This window comes from Fusarium redolens, assembly GCF_020744475.1.
Source record: "Fusarium redolens strain MPI-CAGE-AT-0023 chromosome Unknown BKA55scaffold_6, whole genome shotgun sequence".
Lineage (NCBI taxonomy): Eukaryota > Fungi > Ascomycota > Sordariomycetes > Hypocreales > Nectriaceae > Fusarium > Fusarium redolens.
This window is the reverse complement of record NW_025763669.1, coordinates 2,200,904-2,228,629: the sequence shown is the minus strand read 5'-3', so window position 1 is coordinate 2,228,629 and position 27,726 is coordinate 2,200,904. Positions and strand designations below refer to the sequence as shown.

Genomic DNA, 27,726 nt, shown 5'->3' with positions numbered 1-27,726 from the left:
ACAACTCAACCTCCATCGGGATGTATTTGCTCATGTCCTGCTATGGAAATGAGGGCTCGGCAATCTTCAACGTAGTCGACGCAGAACCAGCTAGTTCATGAAACCATATGCGGAATACCTTGTGGAGGTGCGTCACAGTTCGCCGACCTGACTTTCAATAACTTGGGTCCCATCGATTCTGATGACCGACACGATCGTCCCAACAAGGCTACTACCTACCTCATGAGTGCTGAACACCGCACTGTCGCCTTGCTAGCTAGTGCTGCCGGAGAGCAACAGATGCAGGATGGCTGTGCACTCAGACTCCCTGACATCCCTCTCCAAACTTTCGTCTAGCCAGTTATTTTCTCCTCTTGGGAGCCAGATGGCTATGACGTGGATGTCTATGGTGTCAATGCCGACGGTACCAAAACCGCTCACTAGATTACCCATTACCTGGATCCTGATGTCGCTTCAATGGTGCCCAATACCGGAGCACCTGTTACCTTCTTCCTGAATGCCAACTATCGCAAGCATATTCCTCTAAAGTTTGCTCTTATTGCCAAGCAGATCATATAAATGGCTTATAATATCGCCTTTGCCTTCCGTCTCGGTGAGGAGAAAGCATACAATCGTCGCATCTCTATTGAGAAAGAGACCAAAGGCGCTTGCAAGAGGGAAGATAATGATAAGACTGCTGACCTCGAAGTATCTATCGATGAGTAATGCGGCTGCTCATTTATTAACCATGCTGCGAAACCTATCTATCATCTCGCTACAACTCCCTCGGCTGCTTCTGCTGCTGCTGAGTTTCCAGGCAAGCCCCCATCTGTTCAGGAGGGGCCACTGCCAAGGCTGTTGTTCGCGAGCTTCGTCGTCGCTCCGATGAAGAAGACCATTTATGGTTCAACCGAATCAGCACTTGAATCTCCGAGATTACGAAGACCACGATGACAGTTGGCGCTACAGACAGAAGCCCTGAGCACCGTGGAGTCTGCGTCCCCAACCCCCCTGGCACCGAGTCAAACATTGCTTTGCACTATGTGACCACCGCTCGGCAGACAAACTGGCCTCCGGGTCTTGTCAAGCCTTGTTTCGACTTTAAGATCGACACCGTACTTCCTGTCGGAAGCCTGCGAAGTTCCCTGAACAGCCTATTCGATCCTGGCTATTATGACAAGCAGCGGAAGGAGTACGTTTGTAGAAAGATCGCCATCACAGGCTACAAGGGTGTAGAAATCAACATGTACAATATGCCAGATGCATCAACCGTCATGATTGAATGCGACACTGTCATATTGATGAACTCCGGTGCTTATGCCTTCAACTTGACTTTGGCAGCTCGTTTCTGGAACTATAGCCACAACTTCCAGAAGGAGCCTGTCAAGGTAAACTTCCATGAGAAGTTCCCTGGTCTTGCCCGTGCATACAAGGAAGACAAGTTCGATGGTGAAGTTGCACGTCTCGTCGAAACCCTTCAAGATGTTCCAGCTGGCCACGCGTTTTGCACTGGCGGTCCTGGTTCCGGAAAGACCACTACTGTGCTCAAAATTGTCGAAGCCGTTCTTTCTGGCCTTGTTGAGACCATCGATGTCTCCGACCCTGACGCTAAGAAGTGGAAGACGTCTCAGGCTCCTGGCGACAACACATCGCAAACTCCAGCCGTTGATGCCTGGGGCGCGGCACCAGCTCCCGCCGGTGACGAGTCTCACACTTCTGAACCTGCTGCCGATGAAAAGGTCAATGCCCCAGCAATCCCTCAATACGAAGTCATACCTACTGAAAGTGGTGACCTCGAGTGTGGACTCTTTGCCATTATCAACAGTCTGTTCTACCAGTTGACAGAACATGCACCAGAGTCAGTTGATCAACTGCGATCTATCCTTCGCGGTCCAGAAATGACCAAGAGAATGGCACAATATGGTGGCCTCGGTACGTCGAACTTGACTGTCGACCAAGTCGCTGCAGTGCTCCAACGTTGGGGTGATGAACGTGACATCAATCTCCAACTTGATGTCATCGTTGATGGAGACCAACCTTCAGCACAGGTGCTCTTTCCCAGCGAAGATCGCACCACTATTTGAATCCATAACGACAACGCTATAGAGTTGTCCGGTACTAACTACAACCACTACTCCGGCGTGAAGCTGATCACCCCAACTGCCCCTGCCACCGAGCTTGATTACTCTCAGAAAGTTCTAGACAGCGTCGCTCATGTTCAAGGCATTGTCAGCGTCCCCGCCCTTGACGTGGATGAAGAAGCACCTGATCCGGTCGCAAAGTACGAAGAGCCCAAGCCTGGTGAATACAAGGAACCAGTAGGTTTCAAATCTGCCAAGGACACAGGTGCTTCTCCCAACCAGAGCTCGGGAAAGGCCAGAGTTGCCTGGACTGCCGGTCAGAACAAGCTTGTTGACGATGCGGCTCGTCACGCAGCTCAGAAGTGCTCCGATAAGGTTGTATCTTCAATGTGCTACCGAGCCTTTACCTTTTGCCATCGGCATTTCAGTTCAGAGGGTGGAGTAATAAAATAAAATAAAAAATTATGATAAAGTTGTCCTAAGGTGACCCTAAGAATATCCTAAGACTATTACAAGTTTATGGTTTTTAGAGGAGCTTATGATGAAACATAAATAGAATACAGCAGAAACCCGGTGGGTTGATAAACGTAGTTTTGCTCCCATCTCTTCAGAGGTGGCAACATAACCCGTAACTACATCTTTACTTATAATTATTATCACCTCTTCAGAGGTGGGGGAAAATCCATTCTCAAACCACCGGGTATATCATATTCTCCTTGTCAGTCCTTTTCGTCACCAGTCTGAGTTCAAAATTCCTGGAACATGTCCACTCGTCCTTCATCCCTTGCTTTGCCTTTTCACCGTTTGTAGAAACTCGTACATATCATATCATTCCATGCCATTATCTGCCTCCTACCATTCACCCTCGTTGGTGTCCCTGTCATCATCAACTTCATCCTGAGATCTTTTCTGATCACCATCGATACCCCCCTCGGCATCTTTCCCCTTCTTGGTAGTGGCCCGAAGCTCTCGCATATCATCACGGAAGTGCTGGCGCATGACATCCTTCTGTATATTAGGCTTGGCAAAAGTATCCTGGCGACTGCTTTTGTTCTTCTTGACCCGCTTGGAGTCAGAGAAGTTAAAATCAGGAGAGTCCAGGACGTCTCGCTCGATGCCATCGTTTGCGGTGACTGGGCCAGACGCAGATGTTCAGATCTCGTCTTCCTCCGCGCGAGGGCAGTTGCGGGTCAAGTAAGACGTTCCATCACACTGGACACACTTGGGCTGAAACTTTCAGCCAGTGTCAAGGTGACCAGGCTGACAGCAGTTATGGCATATAATGTACCAGCGGCAATGATCCTTAAGCTCAATGACTGCCTTACGTTCCTCGACATAACTAACGAGGTGGTTAAGCGGCTACACGAGGGGGGTTTTCTTGCCAGGACTAATCATGATGGTACTAATCCGAGCACGAGAAAGAGCGACGGCCATGGTGAGATTCAGCGATAAAACCCTTCTTTATGGTGTAGACCTAGTCGAGGACGATAATATCCGCTTTATAAATAGGTAAGTCATCGATAGTTCAGACTTCAACCAGTATCTTAGGGACTTCGGTAGCCGTCAACTCTAACAGCAGGAGATCATAGATTCGTCTCTGAGCCCTATATGGAGTGAGCATGAGAACTGATGCACGCCTGGAGAAATCACGAGCATCGATGATACCTGCAGCTCGATAGAGTTGGACAACGAGCTGCACCGCGAAGTTGGCATTGGCGGGGTTTGAGAAGCTGTTGTCGATCTTAGTCTCTTGAGCATTGTCTGGTCGGATCAACAATGTCGTCGAGAGGCAGCTCCAGCGCGCAAAGTTCTTCTTCACCCAGCCATGGAAGTTCCTGCTGGCTTCAGAGTGTGTTCGGTGAACTACAGTCATATTGTCACCATAGAACATGGTTTGGGCCCAGGAAATGGCGTGGGCGCGTGCGCGATAGTTGCGGCGAAGTCATGATCATCTTCATCGGCTCGACGGCGAAGCTCACGGATAATGGCCTTAGCAGTGGCGGCGTGTTTTTTCTTCTGTTTTCCTTCTGTTACACCTTCCAGTCCTCTCTATCATACCTTAAAAGTTCTTCGGGCTTTTAACTCTCGCCTCTTTCTCTTGGTGGTTGCTGAACAGATGGGGACTTGCCATGAAACTCAACAGCAGCAGCCGGCGCAGCAGCCGATGGAGTCTTGATGAGACGGTACACCGGCTCAGCGGCATGCTTGAAAAATGTACGATCGCACTTCTCAGTGATGGATGCTTGGAGGGAGGCAATCTTGTCTTCGTCTTTGGTCTTCCGCTTGCGGTCTGCTTCAATCTCTTGCCCAATAGAGATGCGACAATTGGAAGTTTTTTGCTTACTATGACGGAAACCGAAGGCGATACCACGAGTTATACGTGTGATCTGCTTGATGGTGAGAGTATCCTTTGGGGGAACACGCTCGCGATAGTCGGCGTTCAGGAACAAGGTAACAGGCGCTCCGACATCAGGCACCATCCCAAACATCATCTATGGGTAAGTTTCCCAATAACGACCAACCCATATTCACGTTTCCCAGACGTCTGAAACCCAGCATCCGCCAGTCTTAAAAACCCAAGGAGGGTGCAATTGCTCTGCTCGAGAACCGGCCATTCTCTGAACCAACATTTGCTGGTGCAGACGAATCTGTGCCACTGTGGCCTCGTCTATCTCCCGAGTCAACGGGGTTTTCCATGAGACTTTGGAGGGAAAGCTCGCTGCTAGGCACAAAAGCTAAGTCAGATGCCATAGCCTCAGCGGATGCCCGTAGTCTGAGACGGCCTGTGTATACGACCAGTCGGCGGTTGAATTCTCTCGTCGCCTCGCCCCAGTATACATCATAGGCCAACTTGGCTTCAAATTCGGCTCTGTCCGCGTTCCAACCAGGCATGAATTTGACCTTGTCAGTGCTCCCCGAGTGTTCCAGCCTCGTCTTTCCAGGTGAAGCGCAGGGCAGATTTCTTGATAACAGTGACAGTGATGTATACAGGCTGTCCTTTCTTGCAAGCTTTGTCTCGGCTTGATGAGGTCTCGGCGCACAGTTTGGCTCTCTTCTCCTTAGCCTTGGATTTTCTACCGAGCGTTAGACATTGAGGTCTGGCCAAGTGGCAGACTACCAGACTTCAGGGGCGACACTCACGATCCTTTCTTTTTCTCGGATTCTATCGGAGACTTTGAGTGTAGCTTATCCGAGCACAAATCCTCGGTCCAGAATCCGGCCGGGGCTCCACTCGTCTTGATCGACGGAGATGAGGGCCGCGCAGGGGGGAAGATGGGGTTCATGTTCGAGATATCCTTATGTCGGAAAATCCCCCCAACAACTCTCTTTTCAACTTAAGGGTGGCGTTCCACGAATCCGGATGGAAGGCCAGGAATAGATCAGTGAACATCGTATCTTCTGTCGCCGTCAAGGTAGGGTAGTCGTCCATAACTGTCAAGAGATTCCTAGATAGTTTACGTTAGACACAAGTGGAGGATCCGGGCTTGATTTGGTTCGAGACGTACCGGAGGCAGACACAGGAGTGTCTTAAGGCCACGAGTGCAAGTTGAGAACACGGCCTTGAAGTCCCGTTGGCCAATAGTCGATCCGATGGGAAGAAACTGCTGGGTATCTCTGATGGAGATGGAGAGTCTAGGCCGCCGTTAAGCCCGTAGGACAAGCGAGAGGTTCTCAGGTGGTTGGGCGAGTCGGCAATGTCAACTAGTGATGCTGTGAACTCGTTCTGGTGTTTGATACGGTTGGCGGTGACAGTATCAGTGTCTTCTTGTATTGATCTTGCCAGAGCCTGAGCTGCGTGCGATAAAGTATAAGTATAAGCGACTTGTTCGAGAACATCGACAAGCAAGATGCATAGTGTATATGTATAATATGCCCGAAAGTTGCTAAGGTGAAAGTCAGATGGTGGCGGGAGCCTTGGATTATATACCCAGAATGTTTCCTCCTTGCGTAACTTTGTGTTTGCATGGAGGCTTGTGCTTGCTGACGTCTCTCCTATAACACCTCAAACTGGTACTTTCAATGGTCGTCAGGGTATTGAGGCGAGATTATCTGTGTGGACACCGGTTAGAAACAAATAAAGCCCTGTACCAGCGCTGACGATATGAAGTAGCTTACATCAGACGTTACCTGGAGGGGGGCGAGTTTAGGTAAAGAAGTCAAACGTTCGTAAAAGTCTTATGAAGAGTTTAGGTAAAGCAGTCAGAATTTGTAAAGCCTTATGAAGAATCTAGGATGTGGTTGCCTAAGCTATGTTTGTTGGAGTGAAAGTGTTTGCTGAGGTTTTCATGAGTCACAATAGAAGTGAAGCCGGCAAGCACCAGCAAACAAGATGCACAAATGAGCTTAGCTAGGTACTGCTACAGAGCGATATCGTAGGTCCTGGCATAACCCCCCTTGAAATTCCACGGGGCTTTTCAGATGAGCAATAAAGCTGACAGCTGCCAACACTGCCACCTGAAAGGAGTCTCTCATCACTCCCAGTGCTGTCATAAGAAGTTCCCTCTCTTTGGGCCTAGTCTACTCACCAGTGACCTAATCCTTAAGCTGGTTAACAACGGTGGCCCGATATAAGGTAAGGAAGTCAACATCTACTAACCACGTTTCCACCCTCATCGAGACACATACAACACGACTCTTGCATGATTCATGACTACCTAGGCTGCCTGAAGATGCTTCGCCTGTTCAACCGCCTGAGATACGAGCCTTTGATCATAGCATGACTGCGATTCCAGAAATTGCACCCATCTCTACAAAGATAACGACACGACTTTTGGTCCAAAATCAGTATCATGAGGGAGAACCCTAGCCAATGAAGGAGCCTCGTCCTGCTCGGCGATACGGCCACATTCTCTTGAGGAAGCAATCGGAACAGATCAGAATGGGGGTCGGTTCAGCCACGCGCTTTGAAATGCGGAATACACTTTGTGCTGGTATCAAAGTGTATGTCCTGTTTTGTAATTCTTGCTCTCTACATGAGTACCGCTATCACGATCGTGTCCTCAATGGCTTTGGCCATACCACTCTTCTCCTGATCGACAGCGATAACTCTCGGCATATCGCCTGGTACAAGCCGACTCTCTCGTATTCCAATATCGCAAAGAGTTACCAGAGCTTCTGTGGCCCTGGCTCTGGAGCCACAGCTGCCAGCCATTGCATCATCTTGGGCATTGACACCTACTGACACCTACAACTGTCAGCGGCGCGTTGTCACCGAACAGCACAAACGTTAACCCTGCGAACAACAAGAAGCAGAACCTGAAGAATATTTACGGGAAGCAAAACCCAAAGGCGCTATCTCATCCTTTCCCCTCTCTCCCCTTCGCAATCTCATCACCCGCGAGTGCCAACATCACCTACCCGTTGATATTCATCCCAAACTCTTTAACCGTTTCTGCTCATTCTTGGAAATTTCCTTGCAATTTCCTTTCTAATCCATGTCGGCCTTGGATCCTGTGTTCATTGACGCAGACACAAGCAGCAGCGACGACGATTTACTTCCTCGACCTCACGGTCGTTCTCAGTCGCCTAACATGAAGAATCATGGCCCTGCAAATGAAGCTTTCGTAGCCTAGGACGCTGCAGCTCATGAACAGCCCGCTCCACCTCATCGACAGCTTGCTGGACCTTATCAAGAGCTCGGTCACCACAACTATTGGATGTCAAGGACAACCTCTTGATCGCTATCCTCTTCACCAGCACCATGGCGGTTACTACAACGAGCCGCATCCTCTCGATCGCCATGCTCGTGACCAGTACCTTGGTTATTACTATGACGAGCAGCGTCACCACGACCACTATCCTCGTGGACGATTTCCCGGAGACTATCGTGGGATGCAGCATCGTAGTCGCTCTCCTCAACGGTACCGTGGTGGTTACTATGGCGATCAACGTCCTCATAACCCCCCCTCCCCACGCAATGTTCCGGACAATGGTGCTCCTGCTGGCCAAAATGCTGTTGGCAATGCTCCCCTTGGCAATGGCGCTATTCCCGGCCACGACTCTCCTCCTGGCAATCGCCATCATGACCTCCCAGGGTACACGGAGCCGGGGCTTACCCAAGATTGTGTTTTGAGAGATGTACATGTGGCTGCCAGTCGGCCTGCTGGTCAACAAGCCAAGAGGCATATGCACTTGACATCCGATGAGAACCTCAGACTCTTTATGACCTTCTAACTGCTTTGAGATATGGCAGATCTGCCTTATGAACTGTCTGTGGGTGATTGGCAGGATTTCTTCAACTCGCTTTTCGTTGATTGCAATACTGACTTTGATACTCCTCCTAACCTAGCACCTCCTGCCTGCTTGCAGAAGCACCCTTATATCGAAGTTGGCATGCTTAATAGCGATTATCCTCCTGTAGATCCAAAGCAATGATCTGGCAATCTTGAATTGAAGTGTTGATGTAAAAGAGGCGAGAAGGTCTCCCTTGGCATGTCGCTTAACTACGAGACTGGTTCAGTCCTGTGTGTGTGTTGCGACTAAAATAACGGAGGTATCAGTACGTGGCAAATTGCCCCGAGTGCCAAATGGATCGCAAAGATCGTCAGGGCAGTTACTCGGAGTCTTCGTCTTGTGGAACAGAAGACGAAGAATATACGCTTGGCCACTCAGGGACCCATCGACGCAGCGCTTGAAGGGTGATGACAACAAAGCTCAGTAGTTGGAGGGCACTATGGGCCAGGAAGCTTGATGGGCTTGATGAGACAGCTGGCATGAACATCTACCAGCTCACACCCGCTGAAGTACCTAAGTCTCTCGTCGGCATTCGTACGATTGATGATTCGCTCAGTCATGAGGCTGACTACGTCTTTGTTGACCTCACTCGAACCACCAAGACTGGTTTTATCAGCGAGTCTGGGCGGATGACTGTAGCAGGCTCCCGCGCTCACATTGGTACTGTCTTCATCGGACCTGGAAACCAAGTTCACCTCATCTGGCCCATGACCATTCCGCTTTACCGACAGGTCAATCCCCTTACGAAGGGGCTCCGTTCCTATCATTATTGCCAGTGCTTTTCGGCAGAGCAATTATCGACACTTGGTCAGTCAGCTGCTCAGCTCACCATCTGCTGAAGTGGTCGACAAATACCCAAAGACATCTCCCTCAGAGCAGAGGAAGGAAAGGCATGGTATGATATCATCCTGCATCCCTACTCGGCACAGAAGACATAAATGGGTACACCACTTTGAGGGCTCGATTCGAGACGGATGAGCTTTATAATGAGCCTAATGATGAGTTTAATGATAACTTATGCTGAACTTTATTATGAGTACACACGGTCGAGGGCGTACAAGGACAACGAAGAGTGCATTACTGCAGTTGCTCGGAACAACTCGGCCAATTCGCCAAGCTTGGATCGAGGAGAAGTGCCGACACACGAGTTAAGATCGGCAGGAAACATATGCTTAAGCTAGAAGCTCTCATGAAGGCAAATCTGATAAAGGGCTGCCGGCGGCAAGAAGTCCACAAGTACTTGCAACGCGAGTAATGGAGAGGCGGAGTTCCGCAATTTGATGGAGTAGGCAGTCAGGCAGTGTTACTAGTTGATATTGTCATCGGGACTCCAGTGGCCCTGGTCGACATCGCCAGGAACACTGACTTGCCCAATGTCTGATTGTCGTGGATGAAGCTGCCCGGCTCACCGAGAACCTCTCGCTCGCCCTTCAGGCTCAATGGCAGTCTGCATTCTCTATCTACATCAGGAGCACCCAGCAGTTTCCACCTATCGGATTGACTGTTGGACAGCGAGATTTCAAGGCCGTCTTCTCTTACCAGAGGCAGATCAGCCTTTTCCATCGCATGGAAGATGCTGGCCGAATCCTAGCGCGCCTCCGCCGCAACTATGGTGCACGCGTCCACGCCGTTTCCTGAGCCCAAACCATGTTCTATGGTGACAAGATGACTGTGCTTCACCGAACACACCCCAAGGTATGCCTATTTCCGGACTCCCTCATGGGCATACGCGATAATACGCGGACCTTACTTTCGGGAACGTGGTCACGATCAACCCTGATGACCGACCTGCTCATCCAGACAAAGCTGCCATCTACTTCACTAATGCCGAACACCGAAGTTAGGAAGCAGCGAACGCGCAACCTGTCCGTGAAGAAGGCATTCACGAAGATGCCGGAGGAATCCACCACATTTCACGAGACACCGCGCAAGGGAGGACAGCTGTGAGTTTTCCCCTGTTGTAGTCCAGCAATCTACCACCTGAGTATTCGTTCTTCTGATACTCACAGTAGGAAAAGAAAGAGAGGGCAGGAACTGGCCGTTCGACAAATGGCGCACCGGAAAGGCGAAACTGTATACCTGACTGTCATTCCTGATATTAAGCTTGGCTGTAAATTTGTCTGGAAGGATATCACAGACACAGTGGGGAATACCAATACGGTCGAATTTAAGCTTGGCTATGACCAGTGTCTTGCCGAATACAAAGCTAAAGCGGCCTTCGATTCATACTGGGAAAACAGCATGAAAACCTACAACCGCACTATGATCATTGCCATAGGCCGACAAAGGCTAATCGAATTCGCCAAGGCTGGCTCCTTAGAAGTGATGGCCTCTATCCCTACTTCACGTCAATCCTTAAGCCAGGTGACCTCATGAGTGTTACGCTTGCACAGGATGCGGACGCTGCCCAGCTCGCAAAGCTGCAGTTGCATCATGATTGGCGAGCGAAGCTTAAGCCTGTTCCTTGAACCACTCAACAACTTCTCTGGAGTTTTGATACGAACGGGGAAGACTCATTTGGTTGGGTTTTCGCGACAGTGGCCATTGTCGACTTCGCCAAGCACATGAGGTCGCTTGCTTGTTCAACAGCCTCTCGCTTATCCGACAACCTCTTGCTTGCCAAAGCATGCACCGCCAGTTGAACAGACAAGTCTGAAGCTCCGACCGATGTCGAGTCTCACACATCTGATCCTGCCGATGACAAAGTCAAATGTTTTTTTCTTTGTCAATTTTGGAAGAAACTCCGGTAAGTACTTTACAGCGATATTGCTTTCTCTCATCTTGAAGTGCTTTTGTCTGACTGAACAAGCTGAGCAGCTGTGGCATATGAACCAAGCTTGCACCCGGTCATTTCTTTTCAACACTTTGCTCCTGTTGCCCGCATGCAATACATGAGATGCTGAGACTGGACGAAGGACAGACACAATGTTTGAATGGCTTCACCAAAGCAACACAGCACCCCAGGCATGCCCAAAACGCTTGGGGATGCCCTATTAGGATAAAGCTTCTAATGGGAAGGGGCATACATTTTTGCATAATGTATGAGAGATCCCTCGCCGGTTGTCAGTTGCACCCTCCTCTCTTGGGGGGGGGGGGGGGGCCTTCACGGGTTGACGGCCGAATTTATTTCTTCACAACTGCCAACAACTGCCGACAGTGCCAACCATCGAACCCTTTAACATTCTCTCACCTTCTAACGATTCTCCTCTCCTCTTACTATTGTTTACTCTCCACTTTTTATTCATCGTTGTCTGAGCATCGCGTTGCTCAAAACCGTGTTCCTCTTGCATTCTCTTCTCTCCTCACCCGCGCATCACCTCCACTTGCTTTTGCACTCCAACTTCACATCGCAAGTTCTCTCCCTGTGCATCACTCAAGTCATTTCTCTTCTTACACCTCTTAGAGCTGTCTTGTTCACAACTTCTTATCTCTACCCTCTTTGACGCTTCGTGATTCTTTCGCGATTTTGCCAAAGTGTCACTACACTCTTCCACTCCCTCCTCGTCTTCTTGATCCTGGCCCTCTCGATCCTCCTGAGGACCCGGCTATCAGAGATGCGCATCTCGCTGCAATCATGAGAGCTGATCTCATAGATGACTGTCATCAGCCGAGCCTCGAGCTCTGCAGGTCTCAACAAGACGTCGTGATGACCGCCCCAGAGATTGAAAGCAAGATTCTGCAGGTTATCCAAGACGTAGAGGAGCAACGTCCCAAAGCTGCCCTGCATGGACTCGATGTCGGTTAGTTAACTGTAGACAACAGTTTATTGGAACACACCTTCCACATGGAGGCTCACTCCACTGGCTGGTTTCATCTTCTCTGAGTATCGATGGCCAGCTTCTTCCCGGCTTCCACGCTGGTACTGTTGCACGTCTTGGCGCCGGGCCATGCGCCGGCCTTATTGTGCGTGCCGAGATGACGGTCGGAAAAATCCTCAAGCCTCGGATGCACTTCAAGCTTTCCATTCGAAATGGCGGTCGACCTGAGCCTTTCATGGACCTACTTGTTCCTTTCCACGCTGTCATGGATGGAGTTTCCCTCAACAGCATAGCTGTAGATGAGATCAAGTCTCTCGCCATCCTCCATGCGTTCAAGGCTATGGGCATTTCAGAGCTCACAAATTACTCCAAAGGCTCCGACATTCTTGGCGAAAAGCTGAAGAATGCTGACCTGTCAATCCCCGTCAATCAGATTCATAGAGTGGCTAAGAGAGTGCGGCTCCTTCGCATCGACATTGACTGGTCCGAGGCCTTTGTCATTCACAACTTGGAGTTCAAGCGCAATTACAAACTGCACCCTTCCACCATGCAGGACATCGCTTCTGCTGTAACTAGCCAGCTCAAGAAAAAAGGTAATGCATTTGTCGAAGCCTGGTTCTTCCAGGAACAAACATTTGATCGTTCCTGGCCTGAAATCCTCGCCAATCTCAAACAGTACTCATACACAGGGTCACACTCTCGCCCCCAGTGTCAACTGGAAAATGGCTCGTCATCTCAATGGCTTCAGATCTCGCCAGTCCGAAGACACTCACCCCGAACGTGTCTCTGCATCTCTCTCCGAGTTTGCCCACAGCATCACACAAGCCAACAAGAAAACTTGGTCAGGTGTCATCTCCGCCGAGAATGAGAAGAAAGACCCTGATGCATTTGCTGTGACCCATGTCAAACACCAGGGTATCGAATTTGGTACTTCATTCAAGGATATTAAGGATGCTTTATGGGCGACGATAAGTTGTATTTGGAGGCATAGAGGCTTGAAATGCTTAAGAAGCTGAATTGATTAGAGTACGGGGAATGACAATGTCTTTGGGATATGCGAACAACTTTGATAGCAAGAATGTTGCTCCATTAAGTGACTCGGGCTTCAATGCTCAGTATGACTCAAAACTGTTGAATTCTATAGCCAGCAAAGCTCATTAAGCTGTTTAAGGGGTTCATCAACTTGGACTAGCCTTCCAGAGGGTGTGTACACTTATAGATGCCATCTTGTGGAATCACTCCGTCTTCCTGACCTATTTATACTCAACGATCCTTCTCCATCGCAGTCACAACCATAATCCAGGCATCGCATGGCACCAGAGTCATGGGATGCAAAACAAATCTAATTGGTGCGCTAGTTGCAGCTATCGTGATTTCAGATGTCATCTATACAGGTATGAGAGCCTCTCGATAAGAATCTGGACGTCTGTTCAAATGGATCTTTAGCAGTCGGACTTTGAGATATCACTGGGAAATCACATGAACAGTCCCAGCGTCTGGGAGGAAGCAAACGCTAGAGAGAAGATTGTTTTTATCAATTAACAGTTTAGAACCAAGAAATGGAAATCAGGGAAGGCTTGCTTCCCTGGGTGAATAAATTTAAATCAATGTGTAGTCAGGTTTAACAATTTCACTGATAGATTCCAAGCCATAGAGGATTCTTTCTTTCACCTCAAGTGCTTTGACTGCATATATGAAAGAGGTGATTCCCAACAAATCAGTCCATAATCATGATCACGTTCTAATCCAAGTACATCACCCAAATTAGTGCAAAATGCTCGGGGATAATCTGTTATGGGAGATAATTCATTAATATTCATTAAAGAAATGCTGCTTTACATATCCATAAATCATCATCAAGCCCTCAATTCCCCTTTACAGGCCCCGGTGAGTCTCCTGGTGAGTGCTGCTGTGTCGTCGGCTGTGGTCGCTATGGGGGTCATCATGAGCGATCTCAGTGGGAACATGCTTCTGCAAAACAGAAGGAGGAACCTGAGTGGCATCGGTGGGATCCCGGCCGGCGAAGTTGTTGTTGCTGTTGCAGAAAATTGGCGTCAAAAAATGTCGTTACACGAGATACCGGGGCAGGCCGCTGGGAAGACTTACGACTGCTGGAAAGTCTTCTCCTGACCGACTGTCTTGCTACCGTCAAGATCACTGTCTACACGTGGATCCAATTTGTTGGCCACGTCGCTGGAATGGGGCCCCGCGGTTTTTGGAGCAGGACCGGGGCCGGTGCCGTAACCGGAGCCAGCACCGCCGAGACCAGAACCGGTACCGGTACCGGTAGAACCATAGGTACCGGTCGAGCCAGTTCCGCCCAAGCCCGAGGTGTGGGTGCCAGTAGGGCCGTGAGCACCAGCACCATGGCTTGAGAAGCCTGAAGTGCCAGTAGTAGTCTGGCCATAAGTGCCAGTGCTGCCTCCGAGACCAGTCTGAGCAGTTCCATGAGTGTTTGAGCCACCAACACGTCGGGAACCGTCAAGATCACTGTCCACCTTTGGGTCTGCCGCATTGGCAAGGCGGCTTCCGTGGGGCCCCGCGGTTCCCTCAGGAAGTCCTGAAGAATGAGAGCCAAGGCCGCCAGCAGTGGTATGGCCAGGCAGGTTCTCAGTGCGTCCGGTAGTAGTGTGACCAGGCATGTTCTCGGAGTAGGTAGAGCCTCCGGTCAAGCCACCAGTTGTGCCAGTGTTGTGGGTGGAAGATCCCAGGCCACCAGTTGTAGTGGTAGTACCAGGGTTCGCCCGATGGTCTCTATCCGAATCATATCGAGGATCAGCGGCATTGGCAACACGAGACGAATGGCCGCCATGCGTGCCTTCAGGCTGCTCGTGGGTCTTGTCCTTGTCGGAATGGATAGCGTCCTTAACCTTGTTGATGAGACCAGACATGATGGATGTAGTTTAAGTTGTTGTTGTTCTGAAGTGTTTGGGTATCTTGAAGATGGTGTATGGGAGTTGAGTTAAAGTGAAGATGCTTTGGGTATCTTTGAATGCTGTTGTAGTTTGATGATGGAAGGAAAGGGTAGTTCCGAGGAGAGATATCGTGAATCTTATATAGTTGAAGATTGTCATCCCGGGAGCCTCAATCTCGATGCCATCCTCAGCAAACCTGGCAGGCCCAAACACTTTCGATTCTCACCCCTCACCCCTCCGCCGACCTCATTTTACGTCATAGCATTTACCCCGATCTTTGGAGAAGTCTAGTCCTGAGCTTGGCGACGATTGGTGAAGGCTTGTTGCAGGGACAATCTAGCGTCATGCCACGCGAGATATGACGTTGACGACTCGTAGGGCAGAAGCGTCAAAGGGAGAAAGTAACAAACGTAACAAGCATCGAACATCGGATTTCTTGCTCTTCCAATGCGCCAAGCTAATGTTGTGGAGCAGGAGACGGGATGTGAAAGGGAATGACGAAGAGGCTCCGTGGCTTGAAGGTGAGATCTACAAGAAGATGATGCAAAGCTAGAACCTGTGGCGTGTATCATGGTTGTGATGCGTGGCGTCAGCTACCCTGGAAGGTGACAGAAAACGGCGAAATCTAGCGGCATTCTTAGCGCAAATTACAGTGGAAGCGAGCTCTATGTTTTTGTCCAGACAGGCCACCCCCAGCTACCCCGCGCTCACAGGCTCAAAGTTGGCAGCAGGTCCACTAGCCACCAAGGCAAGCAAATGACGCCAAGAGAACGGCCGTTTTTCCGGTCCAACAAAACAAAGAAATCGACTTATGACAACATTGATGCCTCTCCAGGCCTTGAATCCGTTGGGCCAAGAGCTCTCTTCTGGCCATGGCCGTTCTAGAACCTCTGTAACACGGCTAAAACCAGGATCACGAGGTCCCACAGTGACGGGAATATCCAGCCCTGAGTTGCGCAGACTAGGAAAGCTCTGCTATGCAAATGCATGCCATGGTGGCTTTTGTTCCTGTTCGCCAGTTTCCCGATAGGAGTGTTCAGGCTTGCAGTCAACCTCGTACTCTGCCCCTGTGCCGGAGGACGGGACTGAGGTTATACTGGTCGTAGATCTCGATGATCATGGGAACAAGACGGAAAGTTGACGCGGTTAGGCACATCTCCTGCATGATAATCAGGTCAGAGGAAGATCAAACGGGTAAGAAGAGGCTTGTGACCAAATCTCACCCATTTCACAGACCGCTCACTTCCCCTACGGGACTGTATGGTATGGGTGCTGTATACTGTGGTGCGCGTACAATATGGATAATAGACATCAGGGACTTCAAATCAGATTCCATTTCCATTTTCAGTTGCCGATCATGACACTGTTCCCCATTGTTTCATTTTGAAATTTTATTTGCATTCGTAGATATGACGTCAAAATGTATCAAGAGGATCCAACTATTACAAGTTTCAAATCTCATACAGTACTAAATGTACCCACGTTGATCGATAGACGAGACAAAAATAGTAGCAATGTATACATTAATTAATTTCAGTAACTAGGTAAGCACAGTAAGGACTTGTTGTGACCGTCAAATCGTATCAAAGGGTATCCAAACCCGCTCAGCTTCACGTTGCTTGCTTTGCCTTGTCTAACGCCAGGTTTCAACTCAAACGACAACAAAAACAAACAAAAAAACAAGGAAATCCTCCACCCATCTCACGTATTAGTTCCCACCCGACACGGCATTTCGGAATGTTCCACGCAATCCAATCATGTCGCCAAGACCAACAAATCGCCAACTGAGATCTTCCTCTTCCCTCAGTAGTAACTAGTAACCCTCCCAAAAGTTCTTCAGCATCTGCTCTTAGACACGGCTGCGGAACCAGGGGCCCCGGCGACGGTTATGGTGAGCCGCCTCAGCACGGGCAACGGTACGCTCACGTCGGCGCACCCAGAAGAAGCCTACGAGAGCCGAAACAAGCCAGAGAAGTGCCGAGAGGAAGCTAAAGGCGATCACGGCCTTGGTCTTCCCACACTGATCTCCGTGAACGGGATGCACATTGTCCCAGTCAAATACACGGCCGCAAGAGTTTCCAATGAGCTTTGAGTGCCGTTAGTGCATGTACAACTACCGAGAGTAGAGTGTCAAACAAGGCTGTGACTTACATCGACGAGGAGACCAAAGACGATCCACCAGTTGATGGACATGAAGATGTCCAGAGGCCAGTGAACAAAAGTGCTCGAGAATGGAATGAGGAGCAGTAGAGAGAACAATATTCCCAGCGCGGCAACGACTTCAGTGTAGATGAATCGGCCGAGCTGCCATGAGCTTGCGCCGCGGGCATTATGCAGATATTCACCGTTGACGCCTGCAACGATGGCTGCAAATACCAGCTCTGCAGCACGCAGAATCAAGCTGACGACACGATCGAGAGCCATAGCTATTGTGCAGAAGAGTGTTGATGTAGTAGGGTTGTAATCCTCTGATTGAAGTTGAGGTTTCTGATGTTCTGTCTGCCTTCTCCTTACAGCAACAGCCTCAGGACGAGGCTCGTTATTTATCTAGACATCTCGCAATACAACTCACGGGTCTCTCTGCCACATGACGATGACGCCCTCCCTCAACAAAAAAAATCCAATGAAGCCTGTTTGAGACCGTTGTCTTGGCCCTGAAGCCCTTTGACACGTCTACCGTGGCTCATAACAGGTCACCAGCACAACGAGTTGCCAGATGAGGTCATGCGGACCAGGCCTCAGCTAAGGTGTGGTGAGCGTAAACATCTGCCATTCGACAGTCCTCACCTTGTATCGCAGCCCGACAAGGGCCCCTTCTCTGTTCTGAAACAAAAATGATGTCGCAGGCCAAGGCTTTTTTTTTTTTTTTTCGACTGGACAATTACTGAGCTTCTTAGTCTTGGAAGAAATCATAGCTTCAGGTGCCGAGATGCCGCCAATTGTGCCACGCATCATGCCAAGAAGGCTACCCGTGAGCCGCTTGCATCGTCCAAGGCTCTTATTTCGTGACGACCTCATGAATAAACCAGAATTTGGTAATTTAGTAGAACCTTGACGTTTTCCAGCCTCATGCAACCTCTAGGCTGACGAAACGATCATGACTATCAAAAGTTTGTTGTTGATCGGTAGCGCTTTGACTTATCATGGCTGTACAAGCTGTATATGATGTGACGCTGTTTGAACAGAACAATAAGCCTGTTTTCTGTACTCCGACATGTCGAATGCTTCGTCTTTCGTGATGAGGTGACGATGGATATGAGGCTTGTGAGTTTCCGCGTATGATTGGGTATTGCTCGCCTGCAATGAAATGAGGGTGCTAATAACCAACCTGTGTAATAAAGCGACACTGAAAGGGGAGACATGGGTTGTGCTTGTTGTCTCCCACGCTTTAATGAACAGCTGGATGTCTCATGAACCGAAACTGTGTAGTAGATTTTCCTATGTTCAACTTGGGCAACGAAGCCATTTGCGATTTATCAATCATACGCTTAGTTGTACCACTCATAAAAGATTATTTTTAGCTAGAACAATCACGAAGGTTTCAAACTTGAGGTTACACAAACTACTGAACTTGCAAACCGTTTCTATCTGAAAACGATGTCGCCATTGATCGTTTGCCATAATTTCACCTATTCGCATGTTATTTACACTTCAACGTGACTGAAAGGTATCATAACCTCATGTAAGTCGCTGGCTTAATAATCACATGAACAAGTCCTACCCTAGACTTTGGAACCGAACATCGCAGACTCGCCAGGTATCATGATTTGACTCACCAAACTGACAACTTTCATCAAGCATCACAACATCTCACTCTCCTCATCATGCCCTCATCATAATGTCCTCTCCCATCCCTCAAGCTTTATGGAACGCCCGGATTCCGCTGCACATAACACATCCCGCCTCACCGACAACGCCTTTCATCACTAGTATTCCGCGCTTCAGCTACCTGGCTCTTCTTATACCGAGACTATCGACTTTCTTCAACTCACCCTGCTCCAGCTTCCACTTTGAAGATGTTCAGCTGAGGAACCTGGCTGTGGGATTGCTGGTTGACCTGTATCAACCTAGTTTGCCGTGGAGGTTGACCGTGAATGATGGAGTAGGTTGGGATATCGCGGATACTTTTCTCAACTGCGTGAAAGAGGTGAGTGTTATATGCTACATGAGAGCTTGCAGCTAGATGTTCTTGGCGTTGGCGTGTATATTCGCATCGGATATCTGGGATCGCTTATCTCACAACAACGCAGAGCTGACTCGCTTAGGCTGACTTCATCCGCAATGGCAACGCAAATCAAATCATGAAAATGTCGAAAGACAACACCACCCAACTTTGGAACGCTGTCATAGACAATGACCAAGCATCCTTCAACCGTATCAATAGCCATCTTCTCAATGCACCAACAGCACTCAAACATGTCCCTATTCGCATCTACATCCCCACCGCTGCCTCGGACTCATCGTCACCGGCGTCTTCCGAGCAGGCCACCTTCAAAGTCATCCAATCTCTTGTACCTGCGACAAGTTCAGACCGCCGACCTAAGGTCCTGGGCCAAGCTCTCAAAGAGATGTTGCCAGGGCTGTTCCCAAGCAGCCGTGATCCTATTCTCGCGAAGGTGGTAATGCACGGAGCTGGGATACCGTTTGATGCACCCTTAGAGGAGCTGATGCGGGAAGCTTCATACCCCGACGGATGGATATGCATGGTTGTTATTGTCCTGTGATGGATACTGGGCTCCTTTGGCGAGCAGGGCATATGGATGGCGTTAGGGACTGCCTTTATCATTAGCTCGGCAGCGTAGATCACTGGCTTTCAGAATCGTCCTTGCCACATATTAGACTACGTCTTTGATGCCAATTTTATGAACACTTGCAAATTTACTAACCCATACAGACCAGACTCGGACGTGATAACTACACTACGTAAAGGTGATCTTCTTACCCATAAGACTTCTATATGCATCGTCGACAGCCTTTCTTTTCTTCTGTTTAGCCTCCTCCTCTTCATGTATCTCTTCCTCCTCAGCGACATCCTCAGGCCCAGGTATTTGGGGTGCCCAAGCCCGAATTTGCCCATCCATGTGGGAGCTATATACGGCTCCAACGGAGTTGCCGCCGCCCATGACAGGACCAACTGGATGTCCCGTCCCCCCTGATGCGCGCCAAACTATACTCGTGATTCTGTTTCTTCCCATCTCACCTCCTCGTGGTCCTATAGGGTTCGTTACGCCAGGGCTCCGGAGCCGTCTCACAATATGGCCATCATGAAGATCGAGGAGAAGAATTTCCTGATCATTTGGCCAGAAGAGAACGTTATTACCATTTGTGAGGTGCGCCGGAGAAACCAAAATACTTGCTGTCTTTGCATGTTGGTTCTGAATAAGTGAGCCAAAACTGGCGAGAGTGTTGGCCCCTGTGGCAGCGTCCCAAACACGAATGCGACGGTCGAGACCAGCTGAGATGATATATTGTCCATCGTCAGTCCATTGTAGGCCATTCACTGCATCGTCGTGCGCCTGTGCCGAGGTCCGAAAGTGTGGGATCTGGCTGGAATCCATTCCTGCTGCACTAAGATGCTTCATTTTGTGAACGATGCCCAGCGAATCTTCCTGGTCGAGCAGCGCCACAACACCGCCAGAACGACGAATATCCCATATTCTGACTTTCCCATCTGCGTGACCACTGACAAGAATATGCTCATGGCGTGGACTCCATGCAGTTGACAAAACAGGGCCGCCATGAGCTACAAGAGCTTGTACAGCAGACCCTGATTTCAAATCTACCAGCCGAACTGCTGGGTTCTGCGTGGCACACGCTACAATAAGATGATCTGCTACAGGGCTGGTAGAGTGGGAGTATATAGTTGCGTTCAGGTCAAAGGTGGCCGATAGGGCGCAACGCTGAGTCGCCCATAGCTTCAGCTTCTTGTCGTAGGAACTTGAAAGAAAAGCATCCGGATCGAAAGGATAGAAGGCAACATGAGTGACACCGTGACTATGCCCGGGAGAAGACTCTTCTCTCGTAGACCTGGCGATGCTGCTCACGGGGCGAAAAGTGTGCAGCTTGTTGGGGTTTCCAGCATCTTCCAAATTCCATACCTTGATGCCTCCTTCTGCTCCCCCAGAGAGGAGGATACGTCCATCGAACTTTTCGAGAGCGAGTGTATTAACGCCTGCGCCATGGGCTCTTATATTGTGCGCACGCTCGCCTACATCTGCAGGACCAGGTTTGGCCGTTCTCTCGCCATTGAAGCGGTGCTGAGGAGCCGGCGCAAAAGAACGTATGAGTTCAGAGGTGACAGACCGAGTAAAGTCTTGATGGCGGAGATCGCCTGTTTCACGAGCGAGAAAGTTGGACTGCATTCATCTGTGCCGTGACGATGACAATTTTAAAGACAATGCTTAAAGTTGAAGGATAAACCAAAACAAAGCAAAGCAGGTGAACAACGGCTGTAATCTCACAATTTCGCAGCTCATGGAATGTGCCTACAGCCTGGAGCCGGTGGTGATGTCAGCTGCAAGGCGTCGGGTGCTTCTATGCTTACAGAAGGGACCACTCACTACCTACCCTATCTCTGCAGCTACCCCACATTAACCACCTAAACTTTCCATCTTCATCAGCCTCAACTTAACATTGACAACAAGCATCAAATTACCTACTCAGCCTTTCAGACTCACTATTTCATTCTGATCTGATTTTCTAATTTTCCTCATTCAATATCCTCAACATTGCGCAACAAACAATGCTTATGTGTCGACATCTCGAGTGTCTGAGAACCACGATATTTTCTTCACCCTGAAACAGTAGAGAGCAACAGATCACACTTCAAACTTCAGTCTAGCTTCTCATTGCACATCATGGATAACTCAAAGGACAATGCACGTATAGTACCTTTACATCAAAGAGATATCTCCTCCGACCGAGACCCTCTAGCTACCGAGCAGAATCCTAGTAAGGGATCAAAACGCAGGCATGCAACTGTCTATGATGCTGTAGCAGGTATTTTCCTCTCTTATGATCGTCCGGTTTGAAGCTCACATAAACCAGGCAAAGTCTCACATGACCAAGGTCCCGCAACGGAACCGGAAGAGTTACAGTATACACCTCGTCACCCAAAGGCAATCAGATACTCCACAAAGGACATCCCTTTAGCTCCTGATGAAATTCTTTTCAGGCGGAAAGATGCACCCGTGCGTTACTTGGAGCACGATATCTACTACGCCCATGAAAATGATCTTCCCTGCGGGGGACAAAGTGTCCTGCCAGACAGTGACCTCCTCAAAGCCATCCACGCCTACACCAGTGCCTTCTACAGCGCCAGAAACCGTGAGCGCCAATCTCTGGAGAGCCGAAACATCACTGAACGGAGCATGGACGAGACAGCTCTCTTGGCGTTTGGTATTCTCTTAGAGGAAGCTGGCAAGGAGGCCCTTGGTCGACGAGGCGACCTGGTCTTCACTGAGGGTGCAGATGACGGTCCTGTTGATGCATCCGAACCCGTTCAAGATGAGACCCGGCTCGTTGGATATCACGACATCTCCTTGCGGGGACGTCCTAAGCGGAGAAAGATCGCCGACAGTGACGTTGAATGATACGGGGGAATCCTTCAGTATTGAACGACTATAGCTTGAGGGTGCGGTGTGGACCATCATCTACATGCTATGTCTGTCCAGGCTCTCGCAACGGAGCTTGTCCGGACGTCAAAACCCGCCAGGGAAACCATTTTCAAATAGAATCACCTGTTAAGCCAGACAACTTGGCATATATGGATGGGCTTTACAAGTCTGAGCTTGAGACCTGGATCATCCCAAAATTCTGACGCATGAATTGGAAAGCCGTGCACTCTGCAATCACTTAATCTCAGTGGTGGAATAAACATGGCGTATTCATTTTTGCTGATATACCAACAGCTGACCTATACTTCACGTCAACTGTCAGCCAAAGACACGAAACATGTGGCTGGCCCTATTAACGTCCCTTACCTATAGCTGCGTAATTATGGTGGCATGTGCAGCGTAGCATCGGTTTGGTTACACAAAAAATAACGTCAACAGCTCATATTGGGAAGGCGATGAGCATTGATGAACAGGATCATCATACGGCCGAGTCGCATCTTCGCGCCGAAGAACCGACTTGTGCAAAGGGACCTAGCTCGAAGAGAGGCAAAATTGCCCTGAAGCACGAGACGACGCATGGGTGACATTAGGAAACCTTTGATCACAATTGTCACGCAAGGATGCTACCCAGAGCAGGACGGGTACGAAACCCCCTCAGAGAAATAGATATATGGGGCGTAGATTCGGTATCTCGACCTTCGTCTTGCAGGTTCGAGCTTCACAATGACAATAGTCTGGCTCTGTCACTTACAAGAATCATAATCGTGTTCCAGCCTGACTGGGCTTGCTGGGATGAACCGGATTCTTGGGTACCGCGATTGTGGCTTCCAGGTTCTTTAACTGCTGCCTAGTCATGAAGCTGCCTTTTTCATACCAGATCTACCAGATACTGAATCCATCGGCTCATCCCCAGACCTACAGTTCAGCCTGAAGCCCGGAGGAACAGCTTGGAGGTCATCACACTGGCAGAACTGGCAACACCAACAATCAAATTCCGTTTCAGAAAATGGAAGTCGGTCAATCTTATCAAGACATATCGTCGATCGGTTCACAATACTGAACAAAGTATCCCTGTCGTGAAATTGCACACATGCACCAGCACGCAGTTCATCATCACCAATTGTTTCCTAACCTCCGGCCACGAACGCCAATTGAAATCGATTGAGCAAAAGGACCGACTGCCAACGATATCTTTGTGACGTTGTTCTTGTATTCAACGGCCGCAGTCATAGTACATAGCACAGTCAAAGTACCCTTGTACTCATAAACGGAAAAACAGGCCATCTTGATCCTAAACGTGAAACAAAAAGAGGCAAGTTACTTCCGTCTCGGCCAGGAATGGTTCATGGAACGAAGCAAGCCTCAGCTTTCAGAGTGCCTAGCACGGACCTTTTGTCAGCGACCTTCAACGTTTTGATGTTGATGATGTAGTATTGACCTCAAAGTGGCGATATCATAGGGCTGTCGAGGCCGAAGCTAGGTGCCTAGGTTATCTCCGAGAAGGTTTCGTGAGGCTATAATGTTTCTCCATCTCAATGTGATGATATACGTTGTTGTGAACAAAAGGCCAGCTTATTTTGCGCTCGTGCGCTCGGCAAAGCTTCTGGGCCAGGATGCTCAAGAGCTAGGCTTTCCAACCCCTCCAGCTCATGATCGACATAAAGTTTTTCTTTTCTTGCGTATTATATGCTAAGGACTCTGGAACTGGAACTGGAACTGGAATTGGAGCTGGCGCGTGCACTGCGTGTATCAGCTAGCAAGCCACAGTCCCATCAACAAGATAAACACCAATCATCTAGAGGCCATCAGCAGAGCGTCCCTTCGCAATGGCTTCGAATCACACGAATGGCTTAAGACAGAGGGCCTACGAGTATTATCGCTATCATATCATCAGGATCTCTTCAATCTCGGTTCATAGCACTAGGTTCAGCGACATAACCAGAAATGGTGAAAACAGCCGCGTTGTGGGCTGCTGGCGCGCCACGCGACCTCACCCGAAATCCTTGACCATGTATAAGCCATACTACCATGACGCTGCTATCACTCAGCATGCCCCGGATACTGAAATGAGTGGTACAGGCATCATTGCCAGGACTTCGTATAGCTGTGACGAGTTAAATGGCAGGAAACAAAAGGCGGCCGAAGCAAGGTCGCATACGATCAATCTGGTCCTGCAACCTTGACCTCGCTACGTCGTCGTGTGGTCTGGGTGGACCGATATGGCTCTCATCTTACTCATCCTATCTATCTACTTGTTGAACACGAACACACAGAGAGGCACACGCTGAAGCGTATCGTTGCAAAATCTGCTCATTATGGAGATCAGCATTCAGCTGCGAGCCTCAAACTCCGTGTGTTGATTTGTTTTTCCTTGAGAAAACGGCCTTGACCTTGCACCACCGCTCGGACCCTTTTAGATGGCCTGATATCAATCTCTCATCCCGCGCTATTGCGCCTCTACTGGCATCAGTTTGCACATGTTGGGCATTATCTCAGGGTCATGTGGTTGCTGATCACAACAACTCGATACATACCGAACTGTACTTCGAACTTCTACATCAATAGGCCGTCACGGCATTGTTGAAACCCCGCTCTGGAGCTTTGGTGACTGGTGCCAACAATGTACTTCCCCGCATCGGTGTGTAAATTGTCTCTCGTGACTTGCAGTAACATGGTGCGCATGATGATACATATACTTGTCAGTTGACCGTGGAGCAGATGAAATATCAAATAGCCAGAGGGTTGCAGATGGCAATTAAGATCCGTATTCCAGTATCAGTCAGCCTGGACTTTTCAAAACAACCCTTCCATAAGCGTGGCGTCGGGTACCTGGACTGATAGCACGCTTCTATTATGGTGGCATGGTTCGTCTTATTTGGCTCTGGGACATGATTTTGTCCTTATCCAAGTATTGATACTCGATTCCAGGTGAGAGTCCCTGCCAAGGAGATCTACCAGCGGCACAGGAAACTCCGTTTACGCTTTCGGATTATGAGTTCCATCTCAATCATGATTTGGAGCTCCGGTTGCATGTTATCATACGACAGCGAAACCTCGTTGGGTTGTATAGGAAGCAAACCAGCCCTAGGATTAGAATGATATGATTGTCATTGGTGATCATCCTGCAGATTGTTTAGGGTAGTGAACTTGGAAACACGTTCCACAGGTCAGATATTGGGATCTAGGCAAGGGTCTGTCAACCATAGAGGTTTCAGCGCTTGTAGTGTGGTGAATTTCCTACAGACTGTTAATGAATTGCCAAGTATGATCAATGCTACTTGAAAACTGGGGTTGCTATGCAGTATCTAAACAGATAGATCTAAAGTATGACCATACTGTAAGTTCGCTGTCTCACCAAAGTTTTGTTTCGTTTAACTTGTATTGTATAAACGAGCCAGACTACAGAAGTGAGGAGCAATATTGATAACAATTCTATGTACGAACTGGGTTGTGCGGAGTCGGGCTTGATGCCCAGCCGATAGTTGGAGGCGTCAATACCAGGACTGTACTAGTAGTATTCGGGGTAGCTGAACAGAGTCGACAGGTCATAAAAGTCCATCTTCTAGAACAACGAAAAAAAGACGGTGCAATGCCTCTAATAGCTACTATCACTGGAATAGGTATGGGTTTGCAAACCTATGTCGTAGCTGCGAAATGTAGGGTAACAACGGAGACTTGAAAACTATGGGGGCATCAGCATCAAGAACGCACCTCGTATTGTAAACAAGCCTCCCAATGTTACCCTCAATAACAATTCGAGTTTGTTTACCCGCCAAGAGGAGCAACTGGTGAGTGGTGAATACCACCACGGCGTAGAGCCATCTTGGGCCTGGCGGCCGAGCAAGGAAGACGATGACATGCTGAAGCGACGGCTTCTACTGTCACCGACGACATGGACACGGCACCTGCAATGTCTCAGCCTTCAACGGCTTGAATGGGTCTCGATTCGATTCAAGAATTGGTCGCCCCCCTGCTGTGCTGAGTTTCAAGCAAGGGCAGAAAAGCACCAAGAAGGTTTCAGGGCAACCAAGAATAACACATAGAAATAAGTAAGGGTTCATTAAGTTGTGGGAGGATCATCTGTATCTGCATGTTACTCTGTAGTATGAATGAGCTTCACAGAACTGCTAGCTTGTTCTGACCAGCGTAGGGGAGAGAGAGCAAGAGAAGAGTGCTAAGCATACGAATAGTGTGGCGCGTGGCTCGTCGTCAGAAGAAAGATTTGCCCCTTGGGGATACTTTTAGATCCAATGCGATTGGAGCCATCACCGCGAGCATTTACGATGCCTTCAAATGAAGACGACCAACCCACTAAGATCGTAGGTAGCGTACGGAAAGTGAAGAAGCCGATTCCGCGTCGGCCCGTAGGCGGCTCCGAGCCTCTTAACCTTTGAAGTTGTGAATTGTGTTTGACCTCCGGGTCACTTGGGGACGCCGACGAGCCGTGACTGACTCGTTGTCGTTGTTTTTTGCTTTTTCTTCCAGTCGTTTCCTTCCCCCCTGTTGCAGCCAAGTCGGTGACGGCTCTGAGAGGTCAGCTTGACCCAGTTCCATGTTATCGGTGCCCGTCGTGGTTTGTCGGTGTGTGGTGGCTTGTCTTATCCTAGACTACGCCTACGCCTCTGGTACCATACCGTACCGTACCGCCTCTCAAACCTTACAGTGAGTAAGTGAGTGTCCTACTGTAGGGACATCACTGATTTAGACCTGACTGACTAATAATCATGTCCGTTCAGCAGTGTAGGCACTGCAATGCACGCACTCTTACGGTTACCCATGTCTGGAGCGATCCCCCTGCATCGCTTCGCGGCCTTCGCATACACATGACGTCGCATTTAGCGACGCCAACCTTCCCAGACGAACCCCAAGGGAGTTATTGATCCATTAGCGGCGTCCCGGCGATCTGGAAAGCTCTGAGGAGAGGTCGTCTCCCACCGTTTTCAGCCAGGGTTTGACACCTGAGGTCGCCAACGACTGGGTTGATGGCAAATTGCCAGCAACCTTGGTAACCAGTAATAATTGTGACATGTAGTTTAGATATTTCACTGCTCCGTAAATTGTCACTCTGATTATTGACACGCCTCTGACATCGCCCGAGCTTTGAGCAATTGATCTTGAGATACATGCTAGAAGAGTAGTAGCA

The 27,726-nt window shown here is 49.3% G+C and overlaps 13 protein-coding genes across 13 annotated transcripts; 7 read left to right on the top strand and 6 right to left on the bottom strand.

The window, feature by feature from the left end:
* Positions 1-507: 507 nt before the first annotated feature.
* BKA55DRAFT_565116 (uncharacterized protein) lies at positions 508-2,500 on the top strand. Its single transcript, XM_046192522.1, has one exon. It carries the CDS (start codon positions 930-932, stop codon positions 2,061-2,063), a length of 1,134 nt encoding a protein of 377 aa, XP_046051376.1. The 5' UTR covers positions 508-929; the 3' UTR covers positions 2,064-2,500.
* A 412-nt stretch (positions 2,501-2,912) lies between these two features.
* On the bottom strand, positions 2,913-3,494 carry BKA55DRAFT_688802 (uncharacterized protein; the record flags this gene model as incomplete). The annotated part of the gene is made up of 2 exons (XM_046199272.1): positions 2,913-3,193; positions 3,464-3,494. The coding sequence occupies 2 exons, from the start codon at positions 3,492-3,494 to the stop codon at positions 2,913-2,915; spliced, it is 312 nt and encodes a 103-aa protein (XP_046051375.1).
* Positions 3,495-3,585: 91 nt separating this feature from the next.
* BKA55DRAFT_688801 (uncharacterized protein) lies at positions 3,586-3,933 on the bottom strand (the record flags this gene model as incomplete). The annotated part of the gene is made up of 1 exon (XM_046199271.1): positions 3,586-3,933. The coding sequence occupies one exon, from the start codon at positions 3,931-3,933 to the stop codon at positions 3,586-3,588; it is 348 nt and encodes a 115-aa protein (XP_046051374.1).
* Positions 3,934-4,138: 205 nt separating this feature from the next.
* On the bottom strand, positions 4,139-5,344 carry BKA55DRAFT_688800 (uncharacterized protein; the record flags this gene model as incomplete). Its single annotated transcript, XM_046199270.1, has 4 exons — positions 4,139-4,552; positions 4,689-4,994; positions 5,050-5,134; positions 5,202-5,344. The coding sequence occupies 4 exons, from the start codon at positions 5,342-5,344 to the stop codon at positions 4,139-4,141; spliced, it is 948 nt and encodes a 315-aa protein (XP_046051373.1).
* A 2,302-nt stretch (positions 5,345-7,646) lies between these two features.
* On the top strand, positions 7,647-8,234 carry BKA55DRAFT_688799 (uncharacterized protein; the record flags this gene model as incomplete). Its single annotated transcript, XM_046199269.1, has 1 exon — positions 7,647-8,234. The coding sequence occupies one exon, from the start codon at positions 7,647-7,649 to the stop codon at positions 8,232-8,234; it is 588 nt and encodes a 195-aa protein (XP_046051372.1).
* Positions 8,235-8,701: 467 nt separating this feature from the next.
* Positions 8,702-9,932, top strand: BKA55DRAFT_688798 (uncharacterized protein; the record flags this gene model as incomplete). Its single annotated transcript, XM_046199268.1, has 2 exons — positions 8,702-9,101; positions 9,691-9,932. The coding sequence occupies 2 exons, from the start codon at positions 8,702-8,704 to the stop codon at positions 9,930-9,932; spliced, it is 642 nt and encodes a 213-aa protein (XP_046051371.1).
* A 14-nt stretch (positions 9,933-9,946) lies between these two features.
* On the top strand, positions 9,947-10,899 carry BKA55DRAFT_331542 (uncharacterized protein). Its single transcript, XM_046185717.1, has 3 exons — positions 9,947-9,989; positions 10,139-10,237; positions 10,313-10,899. Exons 2-3 carry the CDS (start codon positions 10,185-10,187, stop codon positions 10,668-10,670), a joined length of 411 nt encoding a protein of 136 aa, XP_046051370.1. The 5' UTR covers positions 9,947-9,989; positions 10,139-10,184; the 3' UTR covers positions 10,671-10,899.
* A 969-nt stretch (positions 10,900-11,868) lies between these two features.
* Positions 11,869-12,920, top strand: BKA55DRAFT_593026 (uncharacterized protein; the record flags this gene model as incomplete). The annotated part of the gene is made up of 3 exons (XM_046195488.1): positions 11,869-12,034; positions 12,085-12,197; positions 12,252-12,920. The coding sequence occupies 3 exons, from the start codon at positions 11,869-11,871 to the stop codon at positions 12,918-12,920; spliced, it is 948 nt and encodes a 315-aa protein (XP_046051369.1).
* A 1,007-nt stretch (positions 12,921-13,927) lies between these two features.
* Positions 13,928-14,943, bottom strand: BKA55DRAFT_507954 (uncharacterized protein; the record flags this gene model as incomplete). The annotated part of the gene is made up of 2 exons (XM_046187378.1): positions 13,928-14,087; positions 14,159-14,943. The coding sequence occupies 2 exons, from the start codon at positions 14,941-14,943 to the stop codon at positions 13,928-13,930; spliced, it is 945 nt and encodes a 314-aa protein (XP_046051368.1).
* A 1,873-nt stretch (positions 14,944-16,816) lies between these two features.
* Positions 16,817-17,391, bottom strand: BKA55DRAFT_507917 (uncharacterized protein; the record flags this gene model as incomplete). Its single annotated transcript, XM_046187373.1, has 2 exons — positions 16,817-17,053; positions 17,119-17,391. 2 exons carry the CDS (start codon positions 17,389-17,391, stop codon positions 16,817-16,819), a joined length of 510 nt encoding a protein of 169 aa, XP_046051367.1.
* A 1,414-nt stretch (positions 17,392-18,805) lies between these two features.
* BKA55DRAFT_593023 (autophagy protein Apg5-domain-containing protein) lies at positions 18,806-19,691 on the top strand (the record flags this gene model as incomplete). The annotated part of the gene is made up of 2 exons (XM_046195487.1): positions 18,806-19,114; positions 19,233-19,691. The coding sequence occupies 2 exons, from the start codon at positions 18,806-18,808 to the stop codon at positions 19,689-19,691; spliced, it is 768 nt and encodes a 255-aa protein (XP_046051366.1).
* Positions 19,692-19,886: 195 nt separating this feature from the next.
* Positions 19,887-21,329, bottom strand: BKA55DRAFT_508973 (WD40-repeat-containing domain protein; the record flags this gene model as incomplete). Its single annotated transcript, XM_046187488.1, has 1 exon — positions 19,887-21,329. One exon carries the CDS (start codon positions 21,327-21,329, stop codon positions 19,887-19,889), a length of 1,443 nt encoding a protein of 480 aa, XP_046051365.1.
* A 495-nt stretch (positions 21,330-21,824) lies between these two features.
* Positions 21,825-22,559, top strand: BKA55DRAFT_508490 (uncharacterized protein; the record flags this gene model as incomplete). Its single annotated transcript, XM_046187439.1, has 2 exons — positions 21,825-21,966; positions 22,015-22,559. The coding sequence occupies 2 exons, from the start codon at positions 21,825-21,827 to the stop codon at positions 22,557-22,559; spliced, it is 687 nt and encodes a 228-aa protein (XP_046051364.1).
* Between the last annotated feature and the right edge of the window lie 5,167 nt (positions 22,560-27,726).